Source organism: Alligator mississippiensis, chromosome 3 (genome assembly GCF_030867095.1).
Source record: "Alligator mississippiensis isolate rAllMis1 chromosome 3, rAllMis1, whole genome shotgun sequence".
NCBI classification, from domain to species: Eukaryota; Metazoa; Chordata; order Crocodylia; family Alligatoridae; genus Alligator; species Alligator mississippiensis.
This window is the reverse complement of record NC_081826.1, coordinates 192,862,350-192,888,006: the sequence shown is the minus strand read 5'-3', so window position 1 is coordinate 192,888,006 and position 25,657 is coordinate 192,862,350. Positions and strand designations below refer to the sequence as shown.

The following is a 25,657-nucleotide window of genomic DNA, read 5'->3' as shown; positions in this document are numbered from 1 at the left end:
AGCAGCAGATCCCTCAACTTTAATTACTGTTACATACCCTGTGGTTTATTTTATTGAGAGAGACTGATTTTGCTTTTATTTGTATCTTTATTTCATAGAATGGTTTCTGTGGAATTGTATAGACATTGCTTTGTTCTTTTGACATCAAACTGTTTTCCTTATTCCTGTATTCCTTTTTACTGACTTATGCATAAATGGCTCTGTCATTTTTTACCTAAGAAATTAATGTCTAGATACCTATCATAAAGAGGTCCAAGTTTAAAAATCACAATAAAAACAGTGCGAGTAGATTTGCTGATACATACACATAATACATGATACCTCCCAACTGCAAGTAAAAATAGATACGATTGTAGCTGAACACATTTCAGAAATGCTTCATCCTAGAGGTGACAAATGCAAAACTGAAGGTATCCAGCTCATTCAGCCCTGTGGGCTGAACTCAAAACTATAAGGCTTTTTGCAGGTTGGATGACTTGCCTCTGGCAAAGGGAAAGCAGCTTGTCGGTGTGGCTGCTAGAGTCACTACACTAGCGCAGCTCAAGAATCCAGGAGGTGAACGCCGCTCCCACTTGCCTTCTTCCAACCTTTCTTTGATGCCTATTTTAATCACCAATCCTAGTAAAAAAAACAAACCAAATCAGCAGTGGGCAAAGAGATGTTGAAATGGGGAGAGAGCAGCATTCTCCCCTGGGTTTGGAGCTGGGTCAGTGCAGCAGTTCTGGCAGCCACACTGAGAAGCCCCCCAAGCTGTACTTTTACCAGTTGTGGGCTGTGTGTGCCTTGACTTGCATCAGAGGCCAGACTGGCCCTAATTATTCTGAAAATTAGGGAGAACCAAAGGTGAGAATCAGTCAACCACATTTATACCCACATTTATGCCCTAAGTGATGGGGAAGGATCAGGATTGTACTCTGTTTGTCCTTCACCTTGCTATTCTTTACAAGTTAGAAATTTGTGATGCTTTGATCTTTTTACTCTGAACGACCTACTGCAATCCTGGTGTCAGCACTTTAAAGTGGGTTTGGTTTTATTTGTTTGATGTAATCTTGGTCCTATTGAAAGTAATAGGAGTTTTTGCTATTTACTCTAGTGGGCTTGGATTCCACCCAGTGTGCCTCTTTTGAAGCTGGTGGGAGTTGAGCACAGGGATCCAAGGGCAGACTATGGCATTAAAACAGAAATCTGCGTAGCATTTGCATTTGGCACAGCTTCTGAGACATGTTGTTCATGTATCAAGACCTTTCAGATAAAGAGTACAAACCAGGGCTGAAATGGGTACAGCTGTTCTTTGGCCAGTAGGACCTCAGCAGGTGGAGTATCCATTTAGTGCTTAATTCTGAACTGCGATCTTACCCTATGTGCGTACCCTATGTAGAACACCATGTGTGGTAAGGAGAGCTAGAGAAAGACTCTAATAGAAAGACTGACCCTTGATCCAGAATACCCTTGCTTGCCTACTAGTGTTGTGCTCATCAAGGAGTGTAAGCTCCCTGTAATGGAGCAGGGCATGGTTGTTTGGTTACTGGATGATTGAAATGATTGTGGCTATTGGACATGGATGAGAAACCATCTATTGGGCATAAGCAAGAGTCACCAGTCCTCAGAGAGACGCTTCCTCAAATCTGGAGAATTATGCCTTCTGTGCCATGATTCAGGAGACTATATCACTTCCTTCCTTCTATGGTTGTTCAGCTATAATGGCAGCTCTGCTGGGGAGGTCTGTGCCCTTGTCCCTCCCCTCCACCCCCCGCAGAGTTGCTTGTGCTCTGAGTGTACTTGGAAAAGAAAAATACTTGTATTCAGGTGATCACTCAGTCTGCTGGTTTGGTCTTATCCTGGGACAGTAGGAGAAGGCTCCTTTTGACCACATCCACTAACCTTGCTCAGATTCACAAGGGTAAGCCACAGGTCTGGCAGGATATTTAGCCTGATCCTGCATTTTCCTTTCCCTAGTTTCACAGGTATAAATGAGACTGAGGAGCTGCTTGAGTATAAATGGGAGCAGAATGTCGCCTGTAAGCACATATACTTGCTGGGGTAACTCTCCTGCTGAGATATGTAGTTGGTAGAGAGCTCTCTGTTTACATGTAATTTTACATATCTTTCACCTTAAATCATATCTAAATGTAAAACCTGGCACTCAGGGACATTGTGGATTTGTGATGCCCTTTGTAGAGCTGTGGATCCATAAAGCAATGGATGGATTGTAAAGTCTCCCCTATATGTGTTTTTTCATCTCTGACAGGTGTGATATTGATAATATTTTTCATTTAATAAGTCATTCTACCAAGCATAATTCAGTTGAAGTTACCAATATATTTTTTTTCACTTTGCTTAGCTCTTTTACAACATCATGCTGGAGAGAACTTAGCTGAATGGGACTTGTATATAGAAATGTAAGTAGGAGATTGCATTAGTTTGTGAGGCTGGGCACACCAGTGTTAGCAAAATGAAAGGCAAGTCACACATGTGTTTGTCTAGTAAGATGTGCTACTGTGCCTACAGTACGTCTCGGATGACAAACCTGCTTAGGCTATGGGTATGGGCCCATAAATGTGTTGTCATGGAACAGCTTGTTAGCTACTCCATGATAATAGCCCCTTGGCATGTTCTTACCCAACAGTGAATGGGAGGGTAGCTTACGCCTTTCTATAAGTATGCACATGGGCATTTAGAGTAGATTTGCTGATATGCTGTAAATTCAAAGCTCAATTTTTTTTTAAACCATAACCTATGCTCTTAACCTAATTCCACGATAAAGCATGCAATAGCTCTCAGTATTGCAATCCAAGCTGCAAAATATTACAGTACATGGTGATAATTACAGGGATCCGGGTACCCATTTGCCACAGAAAAACGTGATAAAACCTGGATTTGCTCCTTTTTAAAGAGAAAAACCCAGATTTTGTCTTTTTAAGGAGAAAAACACAGGAAACGGTGGGTTTCCCCTTGCAGGCTGGCCGAGTTCCAGCCTGCAAGCGGCTGGGGGGAGAGGGAGGAGGGCAATCAGCAGGGTCACCATGTGCATGTACACATGCACATAGCCACCAGGCAGCCTGGAGAGCAGCTCCCACAGCTCTCTGCAGATAAGTTTGGGCTGGGGGGGGAATGGAGGCCCCCATAATGGGTTGGGCAGGGCGGGGGCTCCTTCCCAGCTTAGGTGGTGTGTGGGGATTACACAGCTGCAGCGCCTAGGTAGTGAGTGGGACAGGGTCACGGGTGGCTTGTCTGGGGGGTAGGAGGGGCTGGCTCACTACTGCTTCATGCTTTCCAACGAGGGCATGGGGAGCATGTGTCTCCCAGATTTGTGCACGAGGTGGGGTGGCTTGCCCTCTGTGGGCTTGGGCTCGCTGCCATCCTCCCTGGGCCTCCGGGGCCCAGCAGGTGGGACCTGGAGCAACAGATTCGGGTGGAGAAGCTAGGTACCACCGCCCCAAGTCCTGCTTTGCCCTGGTGAGGCACCTCCTGTCTGCCCCGCAACAGTGGGGGTGAGGGTGGCAGTGCAGAGTCATGCCCCTTGCTGCTGTTAGGGGGAGTGGAGCTCCCAGCAGTGGCACCAAGCTTCTCTGCCCTGCCACGCTCTGCCTTGCTATGACGGGTCCCATCCACTGGGCTACAGAAGGCCCCAAGGGGAGGGCAGCAGGGTGGGGACCTCAAGCCTGCAGCAGGCAGCCTGCATTTGCCCCCTTCCCCCCAGGCTCCACTCCGGCTGTGCTGCCTGTGGGAAGGGGGAGCCGGGCTCTATGCTCTGCTCTGCCACAGCAGTCCCCACCTTCTGTGGGAGGTAGCTGGGGTTCAGGTGCTGCTGGGGGGGTCAGGGGGCTGCAGAGCCAGGTCCCTGGCCCTGTAGCCCTGGCAGCTGGGGGCCCCCTCTATCAGGGCTGTGGGGGTAGGAGGCTGTGGGTGGGGAGTAAGGGACAGCAGCAGGGCCAGGGGGCTGTGGATGGGGTCTCAGGGAGGGGCAGTGGCATGGACAGGGCACCAGAATATCAGGGCTGCTTAGCGCCACAAAACAGTGGAGGTGGGAGACAGCCTCAGGTGGACCTGCATCCTGGTGAGCGAAGCGGGCAGGGGGAGCTCTGATTTTTCCATGATAAAAAATCCACAATCAATGCCAGAATTTATAGGTATTTAGAATTTATTTTATTATAGTGACTTGAGGCACTGGTAGGCTTCCAAACTGATTTAAAGTGGTGAATATATCAATAAAATATTGTGTTCAACTGATAGCTATGTATATAGTGGCATTTCATTTTAATCATGGAAGAACATGGGGTTTGGGGGTTTTAATCAGATAATTTGCATATTTTTTTTCATCAGAGATTGTGCATTTATTCAACAGAGAAAACCAAGATCCCTGGTAATAAATAGAAGGCAGCTTTTATTTTGTTTCAGTTTTTTGAGTCAGCATAAGGAATGAGTATTGCCTGAAAAGTTTTTTGTTTTGTTTTTTTAGTCAGCTGTGTTCATATGGAGAACTGTATACAGAGATATTTTTATATGCAGTTTATGATTGAAACAGACGCAAACAGAATGTGAGAAATGGTAGGGAGGTCAGCTGGTATAGGCATTATACTGTATTTCCTACTCATAGTTTCCCGAAACTCTTCATAAGCAGTTTCTATCCAAAGGCCAGTCTTATTTGTTATGCTAGTACAGAAGTAATTAGGAAATGCATCCTAACTGTTCAGTATGGATTGGGAAACATAACAGGTATGATTATGCCTCTAGAATATGTTTGGTTAGTATCTTTGCCCAGCTGAAGTTGCTGAGAATTTTGCCATTGGAGCCAGGTTTTACCCTTATATTTTGAATCATCTGTGTATATTCTTGGGCCTTCATCTTGTAAACTTTCCCATGCTGATAGTGATTGACAGACACTAGAAATTAGTGAGCTCTGGGGAGATGCTGCAGTCCACCTATGAACAGCTACTTGCAAGTTTTGGGGGTTTAACTACAAGTAAAGGGTAGTGCATTTTCATAGGGGGAAAAATGACTATAAAACATTAATAAAAATTGGCACCGTGCCCAGACACTAAATTCTACAGTTTAAAAAACTATTAAAAATATCAATATTAATCCAGTAACATCGAGATGTTGTCAAGATGTGGTTGCTACGACCTCGGGAAACATGGAACTGAAGTGTTTGGTTTATTTGCTGAATATCTTCTTTTTTTTTCCTTTAAGCATATCTTTTCTCGTTTGAAGTCCATTTCTTTATTGCAGCCTGTCCAGCAATGCTTCCTACATGTTTTGTGATATTAAGAGAGGTTTTAGAAGCTTTGTGTTTGCTCTTGAAGATTTACAGAAAACCACAGGCCAGCTTTCCTGAACAGGGAACTTTTTGTTTGTCATTACATAAAGCCATAATTGTTCATTTATTTATATCCTGGAGATTATGGAATCAGTACCTTTTTACTGCATGAAAATGGTCTTCATCTGTTCCTGTATGAAATTGCCTCATAATAAACCACATCACTAGGATCTAGAATGCCACGGGATTGAAGGATTAGCAGAGAATTGGTGTGCCTTGAGCTTTCCCTTGCTTGGCAAAAGGAAAGGTAGCTTAAAATGCTACATCTGAATTGTTATAAGATTTATTGTTATAAGATTTATTTTCTAGCAGCTACAAAGCAATATGACAGCTATCTAATAAAAGAATAAACTTTGGCTAAAAAAAAAAAATTAGTATGAATGGCACATCCAGACTCTAGATTTTATATATACAACTATTATGTAGATTATACTGCATTTGATTTGTTGGAAAACAAATACTAAAAGCCAAGGATGATTATATTGACAGAAATCATGACCTTCTCTCAACTCCCCTTTTCCAAGCTCCCTTACACTAAGATGCAACAGGTGTGAAACGTCCCTGTTCTTCAGCAGCCAGATGGAAGGTGTACAGTATTTGCTAGTGGAAGCTTTGCTTCCCCTGGCATCTTTAGTGTCATCCCTCTAGTGTTGACCCATACAAGCGACTGCTTAGTGCTCTAGGCTTAGGAAAACTGTTTCTTACACAAGATTGGATATCTCCTGCTTATCCTTCAGGCTCAGAGTTAAAGGGCTGGAATAATAGAATAACTGGAACACTGAGGGACTGCCAAGTTGTCTTGTCAAAAACGTAGTTTGCCTCTAGGGGTACCTGAAAACATGAGTTCTCCATTGTGCATCAGCAAGGTCTTACTCTTTCTGGCATACTATTTCTACTGGTAAAGAAGTCTTTTCAAAGTTTTCATTTTCTAGGTATAATTGTAACATTAGTCAGAGGGCAAATGCTAGGTTAAGTACTTTTTTTCCCTACAAAACCTGCAGATAATAATTGCTTATTCATTTTTTTTCTTCCTTTCTTTTTCTTCCAGAAATCTCCTATATGTTTATCCACAGCGGTTGAATTTTGCTAACCGAGTGGCCTCTGCAAGAAACATTGCCATTAAGATTCAGTTCATGTCTGGGGAAGATCCTGCCTGTTCAATGCCGGTAACTCAGAATAATCTAATGTTAACAGGGGTGTGTTTGTAGCCCCATTCCCCCATTTGGCAATTCCACATATGCAGAGCCACTGCTTTCACACAGCTCTGGAGCCCAGGGGGTGAGCTCTGCTGCTGCTGCCACTGTCACTGCCACTGTTGTTAATCCTCTCCTATGCCCTGCTATTAAATTCAGTGGCAAGGGTGAGGGTGAACATCAGCAGCATTCATGCCCCCCTGCACCCTTCGGGGTCCAGAGTCATGCAAAAGCAGTGCTTCAGCCAGTGATTTGAGAGTTTATCACTGAGCAGAGCTCTGGCAGAGGTTGGCACTGACCCAGCAATGAATTTAAAGCTTGCTCAAAGTTTGCAGCACAGCCAAAAAAGGCTCTTGCCCCATTTCTATATCTGCTACTGAACAAAAATGCTCTGTGCAGTGCTGTGTGGAGAATGCTCAGCTGCAGAACTGATAAAGCATGTGAATGATGAACTCAGGGTCTTGTACATTTAAGGGGTTTTTAGCAGGCTTTGCATCAAACTAGAATTGTTTCAACTGGAGAGCTCATGTAGCTTGCCCGTTATTTCAGCAAGCAGGCTAACTGCCTGAAGAATAATAGATTATATTAGAGCCTGCAGTTAGCTTAAAGCAGGAACATACTGCACTGTATTTTGTAATTCTTTTATTTTACAAAGAATAATATTGTATTATATCTCTGCCACCTTAAAAACTCTATCAGCAGATCCATAGGTATTCTCTCTCTCACTGTATTAATCCTGGGGGCTATGAAAATGCAAATATCAGGGGCACTTTTGTCCAGCCTTGGAACTTGGGTCATTGCAACAGAAACAGTTGTACAATGAGGCAGAATGAATAAAACCTTTTCAGTGTGGACAGTGGTGGCCTTAGGGTTGTTGGGGCCCTGGTCAAGAGAGTCATGTGGGGCCCCTTTAGAGGCTTAATTTTGATAGCCTATAAGCAAGTTGGACACCTGTTGCAAATTTTTTTGGCCCCTTAAAGTATGGGGCAGTTGCCTGATTCCCCCCTCCCCCCAAAAAAGGCCATCACTGGTGTGGGCAACATCCAATATTACCAGAGTGTGATTTTTTTTTTTTTTATAAGCAAAGCAGGTATTGCTGTCTGTATTTAAGGTTGCTCAAGACTTCTTATTACAAAAGCTTCTTTTCTGTTTTTAGTAACTTTGAAAAATCTTAACTTCTTGAACTAAAATTTATTATGCAACGTACTTTACCCTAGTGATTTTAAATTTCAGCAAAAAAATGGGTTCCCAGACTGACATTAGGGAAAAATACATTGTTTTGTCCATGTTAAAAAAAAAAATCAGACTATTGGATTAAGAAGTGTTAGCTCTGGAAGAAGGACTTAGTTTGGCAGCCTTTTATATCAAGTATGTGCCCCTCTCTCTTGCATGAAAATGTGCCCAAATTTGGCCAGGTTATTATAAGACTTAGAAAAAAAATGTTAATTCACACATGCTTGGTACAGATTTTTTTGAAAACTGATTTCTCTACACTGAATGATCAGGAGTTTCATCAAAAATACTCTGTGTGTGAGATAATATAGTTCAAGTCTGTAACATAATGCATGATATTGCCGTGTAAAACATCTAATATAAGGTGTCTTCATAAATTGATTATAAATGGTAAAGTTTCGTAGCTGTATATCTCATCACTATTATTTTTATTTCTTAATGCAGATCATTTTTGGGAAGTCTTCAGGCCCAGAATTTGTGCAAGAGATGTGCACAGCTGTCACATATCATAACAAGTAAGTGTATTTATTGTGATGCAGCAAATACCAATCATTTATTCAGGACTACTTTAAATATATGGCATCATCAGATACTACTCAGCCTCCATAGTTTATTTTGGAAAATTTGCACTTAAGTGGAAAAATAGTTTTCCAAAAATGTACTGCAATGAGGATTTGTCACAATTTGAAGTTAGGTAATCCTATTTGTTTAGATCCTGGACAGAGGTTTTTATTGTGTATTTTTTATTCATTCGTTTGATTTTTTTGAAAGTGAATGCAAGACTACTATTTTTGAAAGTTAAGAAATATGTTTAGAAGTATAAAATATGGTTGGGGATTTATTATAATCCTCAATTGGATGAATGAGTGATTCCTACAAAGCTAAAAAGACACTTCAGGTGATTTCGGTCTCCAGCTTGAAGCGTTTGCAAAACCTTAGCAGAAGGCAGTTCTGAAAGAGTGGGGAAGAAGGATACCAGAGGCTTCCCAGTTGCTAGCACTGTGTTCTTTTCAGGTCAGCAGAGTAGCTAAGTCAGAGATGTATGTTTATTTGCTTAATGGAGCTAATTACACAATTTGAGGGGGCTGTCTACCTAATTAGCATCCAAGAAGAGCTTAAAAGAAAATGTAGTCTTTCTCTCCGTATTTCTAGTTGTGTAGGTCTTTGCCTTTTTTTTATTTACAGGTCTCCTGACTTTTATGAAGAAGTGAAAATTAAACTGCCAGCTAAACTCACAGAAAAACACCACCTACTGTTCACATTCTATCATATCAGTTGTCAGCCAAAGCAAGGATCCTCTGTGGAGAACCTTTTGGGATACTCAGTAAGTTGGCTGTGAATCATACTTCAGCTTCCCATGCAAACAGTGTTTTAATAGAAATAGCTAACTAATTTTCTCATATCTTCTCTTGCAAGTGGTAAAATCACTCTAGCCAGTTACAACAGTTTCCAGAAAATGATAAATGATTTTAATTTTGGTGTTGCATTCAAATATTTTTGCCTGCATCAAAAGAGTTAATAAGTGCAGATGCAAATCACTGAGCACATCAAATCACTGAGCACATCAAGTGCTGTATAAGGCCCCTAACCTATAAGGACTTAAGGAAGTGATTAAATTAAATACCGTGATTTGTCCTAATTAAGTCAGTGTGCCTACTTACAGTATGTAAAGTTAGATGCACATATAAACCTTTGCAAAATTATACAATATATAGTATATTGCATAGTACATAAATCCAGTGGATTTTTTTGGATTTGTTATTATTATACTGTATTCTAATATGCTGTTGCTTATAATTGATATCATGATTAAAGCACTATTTTAAAATTTAATTTTAAGTAGTATCTGTATCTTATATCATGTTCTGACCCTTTCCTAAATTAAAAACAAAACAAAAAAATATAAAAAAAACAGAAGCTAAGAACATGCAGTAATGTTATAATATCCAAAGAGCCTTGTCTGCAATAATGCATATATTTCATCCCTCATTATAGAATTAAAGAATTTTAACTTAAGTGGTTTGCTTATTGTATTATTTGTTCTAATTTTTTGTTTGTTTTTAACATTTTTAAAAGTTTAAAAAAGACAACCATGATGATAGTATATTTTCCAAAAGATCCCATAGTTCTTGATAATATTATGATCTGCAAACAAACAGCAGGATCTTGTAAAGTTTGTCTCTTGTGTGTTACCAAAACATTCATCTACTGTTGTCTGCATATAGAACTACCAAATACCTTCATCCCTGAAAACGACGGGATCTATAAACGCTCTGTACAAGAGTACATATCAGGATACTTCTGTCCTCAAAAATTCCTTAGCATCTTTGATGTCCAGAAAATACATACAGAACTTTACCTTTAAAGGAAGATCTCCAGACACAAAAATGCTAGGGACTAAAATTACCTAAAATTATTAGAAGGATGGAAGTGAGATTCAACCTTGAATTTCAACAAAATAAAAATATACAAGAAAAAACTGCACATTAGGTGTGAAGTTTGAATTATTGTTGTTGGCTCCAATCTTTCAAATTTACATAAGTTCCCTCACTTTCATGTGCATGAATAGTTCCACTGAAGCCAATAAAATTATGCATCTTGCCAACAACTCGGTTTTAGAACTGAATATCTCTTATACTGAATTAAAGAATTTATTCCAGCCCATGTAGCTTGAATGTGCACCCTCTTTCACCTCTGACAGTAAAATGAATCCAGTCATCAAGCTATGGTTTGAAGGACCTTAATAGGGGTGCCTAGATGGTTCAGTTCATCCCTGGTTAAACTTTATTGAAATCAATGGAATTACTCCAGACCATGATATGTGCTATTCTGAATTAGAAACATTAAGTGTTTGTACACACAGACTCTATGCTTCTGATACAATTTACCAGGGTAAGGTATGCTGGTCACAAAGAGCTGTATGTACCTGTTCTTCAGAAGAGAGGAATTTTAAGTCATAGAAAGTCTGGCTGTGATGGTGTTTCTATGATGGCAATCACAGAATTAAAAAATACAAAGATTTGGCAGAAAATACTATGTGGAGAACACTTTTGGTCATTATCTAATCATTGTTCTGGTATGTAGGATTATCACTTAAAAGGTAAATAGCCATGATCATATGAAGAAATAAATATTATGTTTTTGCCTCCTCTGTTTCAGTGGCTGCCAATTCTGTTAAATGATCGTCTGCAAACTGGACACTATTGTCTTCCTGTTGCCTTAGATAAACTGCCTTTAAACTATTCAATGCACTCTCCAGAGGTAACAAACAAAATTGCTAAATGGTAATATTTTTTCCAAATGAAAGCTGTGTCATTAATGTTTTGAACTTTAATATTTGATGACAGACCCTTCCCTGTGCTTAAAAAAAATAACTTTACAAAATACCCCACATGTTTTTTGGAGCAATCCAAATAAACCCCAGCAGAAGCATCTGTTTGGCAGATTCCATGATAGGGCAGGCCATGGAGATCTCCTATGTTACCCCAAGCTAGGGGCTTGATTTGTATGACCACTTCTCTGCTCTTGATGGCTAAGAGCCACCCAAATGTCCCACAATGCCTGGGGGAGGGGTGTTGCAGAAGCTGTGTTTGGGGTCCTCTGAGAAGACTGGTATGGGAGGGAGAGGGAGTGCTTTAATACAACATAGCTAATGGAAGTCAGACCAAACAGATCCAAACTGCACCGCTGCCCTTGGTGGCTTGGCAGACTGGACCAGTGTAGAATAAATAGTTAAAAGAGCTGTGGAAAAGAATGGGGATACTTGGAGAACTTCTTATCTTTTACCTTAAAGAAAAGCACCCCCAAAGTTGTGGTTGTTTAGGGTTTGCTGTTTCCCTACTGATAAGGAGATATGCTAGGTTGAGGATCCTATTTTATCTTCAATGCAGAAAGTTCCACCACAGTCACCGCCAATTAAATGGGCTGAAGGACACAAGGGAGTGTTTAATGTTGAAGTGCAGGCTGTTTCTTCTGTTCACACCCAGGTAAGGCATGATCTTTTACTTGCATCAGAAGTTTCATTGAAAAGAGGCTACTAGGGTCTTGGATGACTTGGGGGGGGGGGGGGGGGGGGGGCAGGCTGGTGCATAGGATGCAGAGCTCTTCATCTCTAGGTTGCCAGTTCTAGTCTAGGCAAGTAGTTTTGGGCTAAATGAGGACTTCATGACTGATAATTTCAGTGTCCAGGGAACTTAGGACTTTACCATGCTCCTAAATGCACTGCCTCAATTTCCTTCTTACCCTCTTTTTTACCATCCTGGCCATCCTTCCTGAAAGCACTTGGAATGGGAAAAGACCTGGAGTCCAGTGGAGGACAGTTACCCCTGTGCAACAGGCACTTACCTGGATGTGGTATCTACTTGGGCAGGCACCTGTCTTAGGAAAGAGACTGTCATCCACAATAGCTCCTACCCACGAACCAGTGCAGTAATGTAAAGGAATAAATAATGGAGACATTGTAGAGAAGAGCTAACATTTTTGCTTGTTTGTTTTTAAATAATGTGACTTAGTGAGAGTGTGTACCAGATGAACTGAATGAAATAAATGTTGTAGTAGCTCCTTTGAAACATACTTCCTAAAGCTGCTCAGCTTTCTCAAAATTGTGAAAAAATTTTGGAAACCCTTCTGGTGACTTTTTTCCTTTCTTATTAGCACACTCTGTCTATCTCTGACTAGCTTTTGGTAGCAACTGTGTAGAAAGCCATAACTGTCTAGTGTCATGTGGAAAATACTTCATTGTATTGACAGGACAACCACCTAGAGAAATTCTTCACTCTGTGTCATTCCCTGGAAAGCCAAGTCACCTTCCCAATTCGAGTGATGGAGCAGAAGATCACAGAGGCTACACTGGAACATGAGTTGAAACTCAGCATTATCTGCTTGAATTCTTCTCGCCTTGAGCCCCTCATCTTGTTTTTACACTTGATCCTGGACAAACTCTTCCAGCTGGCTGTACAACCTATGGTCATAGCTGGCCAGGCAGGTACTTATTGAAGCTTGGGCTTTGACCACGAGAACAGCATTGATGTCAGAGTTGAGATGCAAGCAAACCAGGAGATATGGCTGCAAGATGTTTTACACAAGTGGCTAGCTTAAAGTTGATATCTTGCTCAAATTTACCTTCTGGAAGATATTTATAAGACTTTAAGGATATGTGTTTTCTGGATAGTAAGTTGGGGGGGTGTTTATGAGTTTTTCGCCCAAGCTGTCCAACCAGACACAGAAAAACCCTTAGACCCACATTTGGAGGTACTTTACACCTGGGCTATCTTATCAGGTTAAGGGATAGGTTAGAAACTGGGTTCTGGTTTAACTCTGATTGGAACTCACCCACTTTGCAATGAGGACGTAAGCAAAATCACTTGAGTGCAGATAGAAAAAATAAACAGCATTTTAAGTCAGTAATATTGTCTCTGTATTCCTAATAGCCAAAGTACTTTTTTTGAGACATCTTGTGTAGTGTTATAATTAAAATCAACAGAAATGTTGGAGGAATACAAATCTCATGCTCTTGGCTTATAGGCTAATGTCTTCCCGTTAGATGTCAATACATTAGACAGCATCTGATGAAGTGAGCTTGGGCTCACAACAGTTAATGCATTACTGATTTAGTTAGTTTGTAAGGTGCATCTTTCCTCTGCTTTCTCTGACTTCAGACTAACATGGCTAACTACCTCTCACCATTAGAGAGCAGAGCAAGACCTGTATAAGGGGATGCTATTCATCCCACATTTGCCAACTGTAGGGTTGCTAACCCTGCCTCTGAAATACCTGGCACTCGCTGCTGGAGACAGGATACTGGGACAGATGGATCTCAGAGTTGGTCCAATCTTTAGTTCCTGTCCTCAGTTTTGAATTTGTGAGAGACCAGATTAAATAAGGAATTGCAGTTGTCAATACAAAGAATGTCTTGGCTTGGTCAAATTATACTCTTTCATGTTGAGACTGTTTGTTTCTTTCTCATTTCACAGCCAACTTCTCCCAGTTTGCCTTTGAGTCGGTGGTTGCAATAGTAAGCAGTCTTCACAACAGTAAAGACCTTAGCAAGGATCAGCATGGGAGGAACTGTCTCCTGGCATCCTATGTCTACTATGTGTTTCGTCTTCCAGAGCCTCAGAGAGATGTAGTCAAACTAGGTAACTGCAAAGGCAATTTTCTCTCTGACCTGACCCCTCAGAGTGTAGGCGGCAGAGATGCCTGGTTCTAAACATTCTGCATCATCAGTTTGAAGACAGAGCAGGATCTAAAAAATACTCCCATTTACCAAGTATGAAGGATATAAGCAGAGAAGAAAACAGTGCAGTGGATTGGCACAATTAAATAAATAAATTGGTGGAGCAGGTGTCTGTAGATATAGCCCTGAGCAAAGGGAGAGGGGTCCATATACCACAATGACCCAGAAACACAGAATCCTTATAGATTCACCTAAGAATTTCAGTTCCTAACATTCTGCCTCTGGGCTCCTGGGGAATAGTTGCGTTTTCTGCCATGACCCAAATATGGGACAAAGTGTCAGCCTTACCAAGACACCAAAGAAAAGATATATATGCACATTGTTCAAGTGAAAAAACTTACAATATGCTGAGCTCCCACCTTTAATGTACTTGGATCTCTCTGTAACCTTTGTTTTGTAAATCTTTATTCAAGATGTACATTTCCAGCTGTAAAGCAAGGGACCCCAGACTTCTTTGGAACGTTGTGACTTTGGAACTAAGCTGAGTGACATTCCTCAAAATGAGGGATAGTGGAGAGAGATGGGTGGTAACTCACTTCAGACCTATACAGGAGTACATAACTTCCTTCCTAGTACCTTATGCTGACTCAGCCCAACTGAAGGGCCAGGGCGGGGTAGGAGGATGAAGCCAAAAATTAAAAGATGAATAGGTCCTCTTATTCATATATATACAGATTAAAGCTTTGAGGAGGGAGATGAGAAGGGTTCTTACTCCCTTGCACAAGTATTTAGTCTGAGCTCAAATATAGTCCTGAATGGTATATGGTAAGTCTCAGGGCTCATCTACAGTTAGAATTTATGGATAAGGGTGACAACATAGAGTTCAAACCCAAAATCTTTTCCAGAACAAGCTGCTTTGATAGATTTCCATGTGTAAACAAGCTCTTTGTTTCTAATGGCTACATCAAAGATAATACTAAAATTTTAGAATCCTAAAAGACCACTGGGCCTTTGAGTCCAGACATGTGTCTCTGAAATGAAGGGGAAAAGGAAGGAAAAAAGCTGTTGCTCTGAGCTTCTTCTGGTAATATATGGCTGGTTGCTGTGCTGAACAGCTCACTGCCCTTTCTCTGGGATGCAGGTGCTCTTCATTACCATACAGTTGGTCATGTTGGTGGAAAGTTTCAGAAACCGTATGCCGATTGCCCTATATTTTGGTTTAGGAACACAGGGTAAAATGTTGCATTATGTATGTTGCATTAATATAATAGTTCTAGTAAAAGTCTTTTTTCCATGGCCAGGTACAGGAGGCAGTGCCAATATGCCAGAGTCTCGTTATTACACATTTGGACGCACCAGTGCTATGTCTGTTGGGTCCAGGCTTATGCAGAGCCGGGTAATGAGCTGCAGCAATCCAGATATTGCTGGTACCCCAACAGCTACTGATGAAGAAGTCAAACACATCATGTCTTCAAAGGTAAGAGAAGAAGAGAGTGTTAGAGTAGCAAAAAGTGGGATGAGAATCTTGATTTTAAGGGTTGGGCTCATTCCTGCTAATAAATTCTTCATGTACCACCAGGAGGTCTTAACCAGCCTGTACCAGCCAGATGACCAACATGTAGTGCCAGAGATATCGCAAACTCTTTCTTGATATCCCAATTAAGTCAACAAGATTTTTCCCTGAGTAAGACCTGAGTAAGGACCTCAGGATTCTGCCTTTATAGGTGGGAGATTCCACTGCAGGATTTGTATTTTTCAGGTTTCTGATAATCCTTTTTTTCTGAGGTAGAGGGTCTATTCATACCTAAAATGCTCAGGAGGGACTTGATCCTGTTTCTGAAAGAAAAAACTGACCTTGACTCCCCAAGAGAATGGATCATTCTCTAACTGGGGCTGAATAGATATTGGTAAAGAACTGCTTTCCTAATTGCCAGCAGGAATATATTTTGTTTCTCCTTTGCCCTTTTTTTATAGTAGCATAAGAATGATGTTATAAGATGATGGTCCAGAAATTATGCAAGAGGCTGGCAAGGATTTCTTAAGGTGATATCTTTTATTGTGTCATCTGTGTAGTTGGGATAGAGTTAGACAAGTTTTCAAATGCAAGGCATGGAGAAGAATGTCTTGCATTCAAAAGCTTGTCTAACTCTATCATAACTACATAGTTGGTCCAATAAAAGACACCACCCAAAATGTTGGTAATGGATTTTTTTTTTACCAAGCATGAATTTCCAACACAAAATGAGCATAAGACAAAATCATCTGTTTCTTCCTTGTTCAGCATTCCATAGATTTCATACCATTTTATAACATCAAGAGTGCTTAGATGTCAGGTTGTTTTTAGGCTTCATTCTAAAACACTGCTGGAAAAAAACATCTCTAATAATGAGGAGTCATATGTCTGGAGGGAAATAAAGCAGAACAGCTAGGAGAAATTACAGATGTGTGCCAGATTTCTTTGTATGGATATATCTGTTCATGCATATCCATTTTTAAGCTTGCAGCCTTAATATTTGATAACTTTACTCCTGTGTACTGGTTCCTAAAACATGGCACAATACAGGGTAATTTTATATCTACCCAAATTAATACAAAATTAAGATGCAGAGTATAACTATATTATATTGATAATTCAGCCATTTATAATGCTTTGATGACTGCTTCCATTTCATCTTCTTTTAAACTGACATTATTTTAGTGGAAAACACTCCCAGGTCCCTTTTGAATTGGTGGTTCTAAATCTGAAATTTACTTTAAAGGTCAACTCTTGTTGAAGAGAGAAATTGGGAGAGCTTTAAAGTTGTAAATGCAATGTTAGGATAATCCACATGGTGGCACTGTTATCATAAATGTTCTTCATCCTTTAGCTCCCAGTTTCTGACTCAAGTTTTTCATCTATTGTGGCAGGGAGCATGCTGTGCGCACACACATGCGTGTATGTGGGGGGGGGGGAGAGGGGGGAGAGGGTATGGAACAGGAGGTTTCTCTGTGTGTGTGTGTGTGTGTGTGTGTGTGTGTGTGTGTATATATATATATATATATATATATATATATATATATATATATATATATATATATAGTGTGTGTGTGTTTATTTATTTACAACTAGCAACTGATTCTTCTATGTTAATTTTTCCTTTTTGGTCTGGCTGATTTGCTCCAGGTTGTGGATCGCAGCAGCAGTCGGATGTCCTACTATATTGAACCGACTGCTGATATACCAAATACCTGCACAAGCCCAAGACCATCCAGTAAAAAGGTAGACTGCCACATGGTCAGGGTGATCATTAATGAAACTGGGAGAGACGTTAGCAGACAGCTATTAAAATGCACAGTGCCAGTAACTTTGTGGTGAGGTGCAAAAAGGAGGTTCAAATAATTAATTAGTGGTTTTGTCAAATGAAACTGTCGGAAAACAGTGGTAGATTGATAGATAAATGATCTTTTGTATCATTTACCCCACCTCTTGATCCTAGGCTGTTAACATTTTTCTTTCCCAAATAGTTCTGGCAAATACCAATATGTTTTATGGACCAGGATATTGGAGGCTTTCTATTACAGCTTATAATGATCAGAGTGGATCAGTTTTTCCCAACGTTGGGGAATAGAACTGAAAGGGCAAGCTGAGCTTTACATTCATCAAACTGTAGCCACATTTTAAATGCCTACCTGCAGGCTGCCAATCTGTGTTTGTCTTTGATTCTTTTTTTTAGTACTGTGTTAAGTTATTGGGTTCTGAGTCACTTTGTACAGAGATAATCTACATTGGTTTTTAAATGTTGCAATAAACTCTTTTAAGAATCTATTTGCTATCTCCATCCTCCCTTCTTTCTATGAGGAGTTGGCAGTCTGCTTAGTTTTTTCCCTGCTGGCAGGCTATACAACCATGGTACACTTTCTCTCTAACCTAATACAAGTTGCCAAGCTAGCTTATTAGGATCCTAGGAACTGACACCAGATCAGATGAGCACACTTCATCCAGCATCCTATCTCTGGCAGTGGCCAGCACTAGCCGATTCAGAAGAAGGTGTAATAAACCCGGCAGCAGGCAGTTAAGCAATAAGTTGCCTGAAGGGCAAGTTCCTTGCTGCCCTTTGCTACATTTTGATTTATGCCCTTAAATATAAAGTTTTATATCTGTTTCTGTCTCACAAGGGGTTCCTTTATCCTATATAATGAAACTGTGGATGTTCTTATTAACTGTGGAAATGTTAAAGATTTCTGTTTGTTTACTTCAAAAAAAGAGAGAGAGAGAGAAGAGAATGGACCTTTTAGAGACTATGAATTTGAGCTTTCTAAAAGTTGGGGGTAGTTGAACCTGATGTTTGGGATCAGACACATCCACAAATTTATGTTATTCTCCTCAAGTATGTTCCAGTGCAAAAGTCCTGTTTTGAGCATTTCTTTCTTTCTTGTTCTTTAGTAGTCACAGTCCACCCTGAACAGCACCCTCAAAAATTATATAAGTTTTATACAGAAGTGCTCACAACCAGGTGAAACCACCCCTCACATCCCGTTCACAAAGCTCATGCACTCTGGGTTTGGGTAATGGCTGCCTCCCATCTGGACCTTGATTTGGTGCTTTCTTGGTCCTAACTCTCCATAAAAGTAGATAGTGGTTCTTCACCTCACTTGCCCACAGTACTCCTTTAATACCACTATGCTGAAATCCACCTTACCACCATGGGCGGGATACAGAGATGTCCCTCTCTGCTCAGTTGTTCCTCTCCAAAAAAAGGACACCACAGCATGGGGAGCCTTCTACATGACCCTGGCAATAGTGACTGAATTTCACCCCTCCTGAGTTTTACTGGGGGTTCAGCATTGAGAAGTGAGTTGAATTTGAAGTCAAATCTCAACATACTCTGTTCTGTTATCTAGCATTTTCATGAAGAGTTAGCACTGCAGATGGTGGTCAGCACTGGCATGGTGAGGGAGTCTGTCTTCAAGTATGCCTGGTTCTTCTTTGAGCTCCTGGTAAGATTTAAGAGCAGTATATAACAATAAGGAAAGTAAATTGAGTTTATGCCTAAGCTGTAGATGCACATTTGTCATTGTTCCCCCCAGGGCATCACAATTCACAATACTTGAGCACACCCATTCCTTGTGTGGGAGAGGGGAGGTGAAGGGTCTGTCCAGCCAACCTCCCCTATAGAGGAATAAACTTGAAGCACAAAATGTGGGTTCTCTTTTAGGTATGACCTTCCTCAAAGTGGTGTGGAAGGGGTGATGGAGAAGGTGTTGTATGGAGGGTGGTGGAGAAGGGGTAGTATAGTGAGTTTTGGGTCAGATCCAACTCTGTCAGCCCCTGCTGTCCAGCAGAAGAAACAACTTTCCAAAAATCCTGACAAAGTGAGGAAAGACAGAAGGCAAGCTGGAACCTTTCCTTCATTCCAGCTGTCATTTTCTCCACTCTGTCTATAGCATGGGCTACAGTGACAGGGCTCCACACACAGGTGTTTTTACTCAGAGGACTGAGGTGATTGATGTTGCTGAAAAATATTCTGACTTATTGGTTTACACTGACAGCCTATAAAGCTTCCACCAGCCAGCCTAGAAGTAGGAACTCATTCAAAAAAATGACACCCCATGCCTGACATCAGGGCAGGGTGAGAACTACTACACCCAGCAGCCCATTGTTTTCACCAGACCTCCCATCCTACATTCTCTGTGCATCCAGAACTCCTCACTGTCTGATCACCATTCTTCTTTGTTGTGTTACTGAAGAGATGACTTCATTGGGAGTTTGGGATGCAGCAGGAATGTAGGGTAGAAAACAAATAGGAATGGGAATAAAAGAGCCATGTTTTTCTTCCCCCCCCCATTTAACCCTTTAGGTGCTGGATTCTGGTAAGACTTTGGTGCGGAATTTCCTTTCTAAGCTTCAGTTTTCTGTTGAAATAGCAACACTTTGGTGGTAATACAGCAGCAGTGATATTGTCCCATATAGCTTTGTCACACACAACTGGTTGAGAGTCAGCATCCACCATCCAGAACCTGGGTAGAGGAGAGATCTGGTATCTGTTGTAGTTTCAGAAATAAAAAATGAATGTAGAGAGCTGGAATCCATTTTTTTCTTTCTTAAATTTATGTAGCACCCTCAACCTAAGATCTGTGCATGATGCCTAAGGCAGTCTTCCTCTCCTTGTACACTGAATAACTGTCCTGTCTTCATTCAGACCTCTCATGAAATATTTTCCCTTTCTTATGAAGCTTTTCACAGATATGCCACCATAAAAATTGTTTTAAAATATTATTGCCTTTTATTTTAAAACTTCATCTGGGTAATAGTGATATTGTCACTCTGGTCCTGATGATGAAAAGACTTGTACCTTCCTCTCTGTAGGATGCAAAGTAATGTGGACAGTCAACAAATAATGAATAGTAAAAGCTTACTCTTTGTACAAAAGAGGTGCAGCAAAAACAGCAGCATTACAAACCTCTCTATCATGTGTTTCAATACCTATCTAGAGGGGTCAGCTCAGAGAATTCAGGATATAATAGTTGTCTCCATTCCCATTCAGTCCTTGGGCCACAGGTAGGTAGCTTATGATTATGCTATTATGCAGTCATAATAGACTATGTCAAGAGGAAGGTTGTGTAGAATTAGGCTGCAGTGCCAACTTTAAAGCAGTAGTGTGGCAGCAGTACTTTCTATTTTTCAGGTAAAGAGTATGGCTCAGTATGTTCACAATATAGAGAAACAAGACATTCCACGAAGAAGTCGATTCTCAGATCGTTTCAAAGATGACATCACCACTATAGTTAATGTGGTCACTTCAGAGATTGCAGCACTTCTAGTTAAACCACAGAAGGTAAGTACAAACAAAATAAATACAGCGGTTCCTTTCTGTTGTATCTCATGGGAAATATTCATAGAAACATTGAGCCTGATTTACTAACATCATTGGAGTTCTACCAGACATGAATTTTACCAGTATTTCCATTTTATTTCTCATGTACCCATCCTTATGTGGCAGATTCTGATACCCTCATTCATGTTGTATAGAAACAGTTCCATGACTGGTTCCACTGGTTTCAGTGGGATTAATCAGGAAGTTGAATAACTTGCACTCTGAGGATGCAAAATCCACCCTCAAATTTTCTAATCATAGTCTCCTTCAAAGAGATGCCATTAATGACTCAGAGCAAAAATAAATCCCCAACCTCAGTACTCCTTATTCCTTTGATACATTTTAAATAGGTTACATTAACATGTTAGATTCTAGTATTAAAAATGTAAAGGCCTAACTTTGCCTTTCCTGTTTTATGGTATTTGTTTACTTCATGAATTTATACTCCCCTTTGAACGGTATATTTTCTCACATACAACACATGCCCTTCCCCCCCCCCCCCCCCAAAAAAAAAAAAAAGAGCAGATAGAAATTGGAGTGTTCATTATACGAGAGGAAATAAGATAAGAGCAGCTGCTGTCACTTACCAGGCAAAAAGAAAAGTTAAGTCTGCACTCAGTCCACAGCGAGAAGAAAAATGAGCAGGTTCAGCTCACTAGCTGCTGTTTCTCAGTTACTGACTTGTGAGGAAAGATCTTTTTTTCTTCATTCTGTCTTTCAAAAACAAGGTGTGCATCATATTTCAAGGCATGTTGTATGCAAGAAAATGCATTAAGTCACTTAGCCCATAGACAGACATGCATTTGTAGCATTGCAATGGCCGTAGCACTTTGAAGTCCTACCAAAATGTTATCATCATCGGCAATCCCTTGATTCAAGAATGATCTCTACCACAGCTCACTGATGGGTCTTCAGGTGACTTAAGAGTCCAATCCTTGAGCCACAGGCCCATCCACAGAAGTTGCAGGTCTTTTTCCACAAGGAGAAGAGTAGGCTGTAGACAAGGCTTTCTCTCCTTTTCCTTCCTCTGCTCTCTCGTCTCTGGTTTGAGGACAAGATGCTTTACCTCAAAACAAACCATACTGTGATCTCCGGAAAGTAGGACCTTGGGAAGTTGATATGTAGGTGTATTTTGTTGCCTGGAAAAAAAAATGTGCATGTCATGTTTGTCAGTATAGAGCTGGATCTCTTTAGCTTTATTTGGCCACCATTGATTTTTGACTTCCCAGATTCTTCAGTTTTAAAGTTCTGACACGCCTCCTTCTTTTGCTGAGATGAGGTGTCATCTTGCCAAGCAGAATGAGCCCTTCTCAACTGGTTGAGGAGGGCTTGGATCTTGGTGTCAGTCTCATCAAACCAGTCTTGGTGTTGAGTAGTGGTACAGCCAGTGGATTCAGCAAAGACCATCTGAATGGCTGTTTTAAACCCCTTCCAGAGTTCTTCAGTGTTGCCTTATTTTGTGGACAGGGCAGAGAGCTTTCCATGGAGATGCTGTTGGAGATCCTTACAGAGCTTCAGGTCTTGATTTGGTATTGAGAGTCTTTCTATTGCTTTTAGTTGTTTTTGGTGTTTTGGAGCAAGACAGATGTTCATAATGGATCTGACAAGACTGTGATCTGTCCGGCAGTCATCGGTTCCTGGCATGGCTCATGTGATATGGACATCCATTCAATCATGGTTTCTGACAATTTTTAACAATAGTTTCTAACCATAGTCAAAAAGGTGCCAGTGCTTAGATTAAGGGTGTCTCCACGAGCTTTTGATGTTGTTACTCCTGTCTGAAAATTTAAGTGTGTGATGACAAGACTGTTCTCTGTGTCTTTGCTCAGGAGGAGGATGCTGTTGGAATTGGATTTTCCTTCTCCTTCCTGCTCAGTGGTGCCACTCCAGAGTTCCAGGTCACATCCAACCCTGGCATTGAAGTCACTGAGGAGAATGAATTTGTCCTCCTTGCTAGTATTAGAATGTGGTCAAGGTTGGAGTGGAACTGTTCTTTGACATCATTGTCAGCATCAAGCATTGGGGTATATGTGCAGATGATGGTGGCATATTAGTTGTTACTGAGCTTAGGATGAAGGCTCATAAGACATTTGTTAATGCCCACAGGGGGCTCTGTACCATGAGCTAGTTCTTGATGGCAAAGCCAATGTTCTGGGCCAGTTTCCCCTTCCAAAAGAAAGTGTAGCCTCCATCATCTTCCCTTAGCTAACCCTCATCTGGTCATCTGTTCTCACTCAGAGCTGCACTGTCAATGCTGTATCTTACTAGTTCCCTGGAGATAATGGCAGGAGCAGATAAGACAGTCTAGATTTAGGGCACCTTTTGTAGCCCCTTCCCCATGTGGGGTGAGCAGAGAAAATCCTGAATAGGACTGCTCATTCATGGTAGCAGCTGCTGAATTGCAACCCTGTCTCAACCTAGGTGCAAGATGATTATCAGCTACCACTGTTTGCATGTGGACTTGTGGCTAGAGACTGCCAGATTCACTAGTCTTGCCTCCATCACCACTGGTCTATTGCCATAGGGCCTTTGGAGGTTAGTACAGGAGAATGAGTTGTTTCCTGTGGTAGAAGTCTTTGTATGACTTTGTTTAACATGAGGAAGCTTCTGCGCAGAAACAGGAACCACATAATCTTGAAAAGGTAGAGATCTAAACCCAGTGGCAAGGGAGAATCCTAGATTACAGGAGACCTCAATCTTGCTGCAGCCATTGAGATCCTCGCATCTTCTTCCACCTGATCCACTGTTGAGGATTTGGGGTTGGACCATGATTTGTCTGGAACCTTCCCTCAGAACTCTTCACCATGAGTGACCCTGCCAGGGGTATGAGACTCTGGGTGATATAGCTCTGAGGGTCATTGGGACACACAAGCTTCCCTACCACTATAAGGTCTCAGTCCGTGGAGAGGTACAAAAATATATTGTTATGAAGAATGTTCACACGTGTAGCACCCCCAGCAAGAGTGTTACGAAGTCACTGCAAAGGTATGTTCTCCAGAGAAGGGATGATAAAGGATTGCTTCTCTTCTCTTCTTGTTCCTCCTTTCCTATGCCCCCTGAGAAGCTCATCAGTGAGCACAATCACTGACAGCCTGCCCACTCCCTTGACAGAGAGCCCATTCACTGGGCAGGCTGTCAGTGATCAGCAAGCACTGGTGCCTGCCACTTCTGGCACTGTGGCAGCAAGTGTCCATGCCCCAAAGCAAGCAGAATTCCCACTTTTATAAGGCTGAGACAACAGCAGGCTGTGTGACAGAAGGGCAACAAGGAGAGCCCACTGCTCCACTGCTGCCTAGGGATCATGCTGTCTGACAGATTGCTGAAGTGAGCAGAGCTGAAGTCCCTGTTCCTGGCTCAGCTGCAGTTCTGCATCCCCGCAGTTGCCTGCTGCTGTCTCTCCCTCCCTTCCTCTTTGGAGGGGTGGGAGGAGAGCAAAGCACTGTGGGATGCTGCAGGGCTATGGACAGACATTCAAAAAGCCTGAACCTGAATTGATTCAATCTTTGCAGGTTAGTCTAATGTGGCTAGCCTAAATCAGTTTTGTAACCAGACAGACACCCCAGAAACGTGGGCACATGCCTGCAGTGGGTCAGGCTTGAAGCTGGTGGGGGCGCTAGAGCAGCCCTCCCTTCCCTTGCACAGCATTGAGATGAAGGGGGACGTGGCCAGGCTATGGCAGGATGCTCTGATTAGCCCAGCAGGGAATTGATAACTGTATTTGTCACCTCTAACTCTGTGTTTATCACCCCATTAAGAAAACAACTGAGGGACATTACCAGCTACCTGTTAATGCTACCTGTTGATTCAACATGGACCATAGCCAGCATGTGGTCTGCTAGCTAATATACAGACATCTCTCCACAAGGCAGAGGGGAGGGGGGAATTACTGATTAGCAGAGAGTGGTGAGGGGGAGGGAGGTGAGCAGCCTGCTCTCCCTGCTAAAGCTGCAGCCAGGGAGCAGAAGGGAGGGGCCAGCCCTTCTGTGGAGCAGAGAGCCCCACCCAGCCCAAAGAGCATGCTAGGATGCTGGGGAGTCTGATTTATCTTAAACCAGCAAGGGGTCTGGGACAGACACTGCATAAATCAGTTTGAGCCAAATCTGATACTACAGGTAGTCTGATACTACATTCAACCAGGCTTATCTTATACCAGTTTCAGCCATTTTCACACTGGCTTATGTGCACTGAACATCTGTTCAGTAACAGGTTTAAACCACTTAAACTGGTTTATGTGTAATGTCTGTCTGTAGCCCAGGGATCCTCTGTAGCACTGCATGTAATGGTACAGAAGTTAAATGCAGCACTACAAAAGGTAGAACTACAGAGAAGTTCCTGATTCAAACGGAAATATTTTTGTAGTGCTGCAGCCATTTTTGTAGTGCTACAGGTGGAGTGCATATAATACTACAGATATAATGCCTGTGGCCTTTGTTTCACTTTCTGGTCCTTATGTGTGAGTTAAATGTTTGAAGCAGAGCAATGTTTAAATAAATATCTGGGTCACTGAAATCTTTCAAAGCATTTGGTTTGGAGGGAGGAGAGGAATTGATTCATATTATGTAAAAAATGTTCTAAAAACATAACATTTTTGCTCTGAAGAAGCTGGACACATTTTCTTTCCAATATTTTAATGGTTTCTTCACAGAAAAGACATAAATAGTCTGTAGAGAAAATACTGTCAACTAGATCCTTTTTCAATAGGGCAAAGACCAGGGAATGGCAGGAGTTAACAGTGAAAGATTGCCATGTATGAAAATTCTTCTAAAATTACCTGGAATGTTTACAGAATTGGGACCATGTATTAGTCTTGCTTAGCAACAATGGATGACATTTAAGTGATTTTTACAGATTTTTACCACATGCAATAGCAACCTGCTTGTTTCAT

The 25,657-nt window shown here is 41.4% G+C and overlaps 1 protein-coding gene across 2 annotated transcripts in view; it reads left to right on the top strand.

The window, feature by feature from the left end:
- The window catches only part of DOCK8 (dedicator of cytokinesis 8), a 156,298-nt gene that overhangs the window by 80,026 nt on the left and 50,615 nt on the right, over positions 1–25,657 (top strand). For both annotated transcript variants that reach the window (XM_014608664.3, XM_006261239.4), the window contains exons 15-25: positions 6,366–6,483; positions 8,188–8,258; positions 8,929–9,067; positions 10,903–11,004; positions 11,634–11,729; positions 12,493–12,727; positions 13,716–13,880; positions 15,220–15,395; positions 17,082–17,177; positions 18,800–18,895; positions 20,584–20,733. In XM_014608664.3, the coding sequence (XP_014464150.2) occupies positions 6,366–6,483; positions 8,188–8,258; positions 8,929–9,067; positions 10,903–11,004; positions 11,634–11,729; positions 12,493–12,727; positions 13,716–13,880; positions 15,220–15,395; positions 17,082–17,177; positions 18,800–18,895; positions 20,584–20,733 (1,444 nt within the window). The remainder of the gene's footprint in view (positions 1–6,365; positions 6,484–8,187; positions 8,259–8,928; positions 9,068–10,902; positions 11,005–11,633; positions 11,730–12,492; positions 12,728–13,715; positions 13,881–15,219; positions 15,396–17,081; positions 17,178–18,799; positions 18,896–20,583; positions 20,734–25,657) is intronic.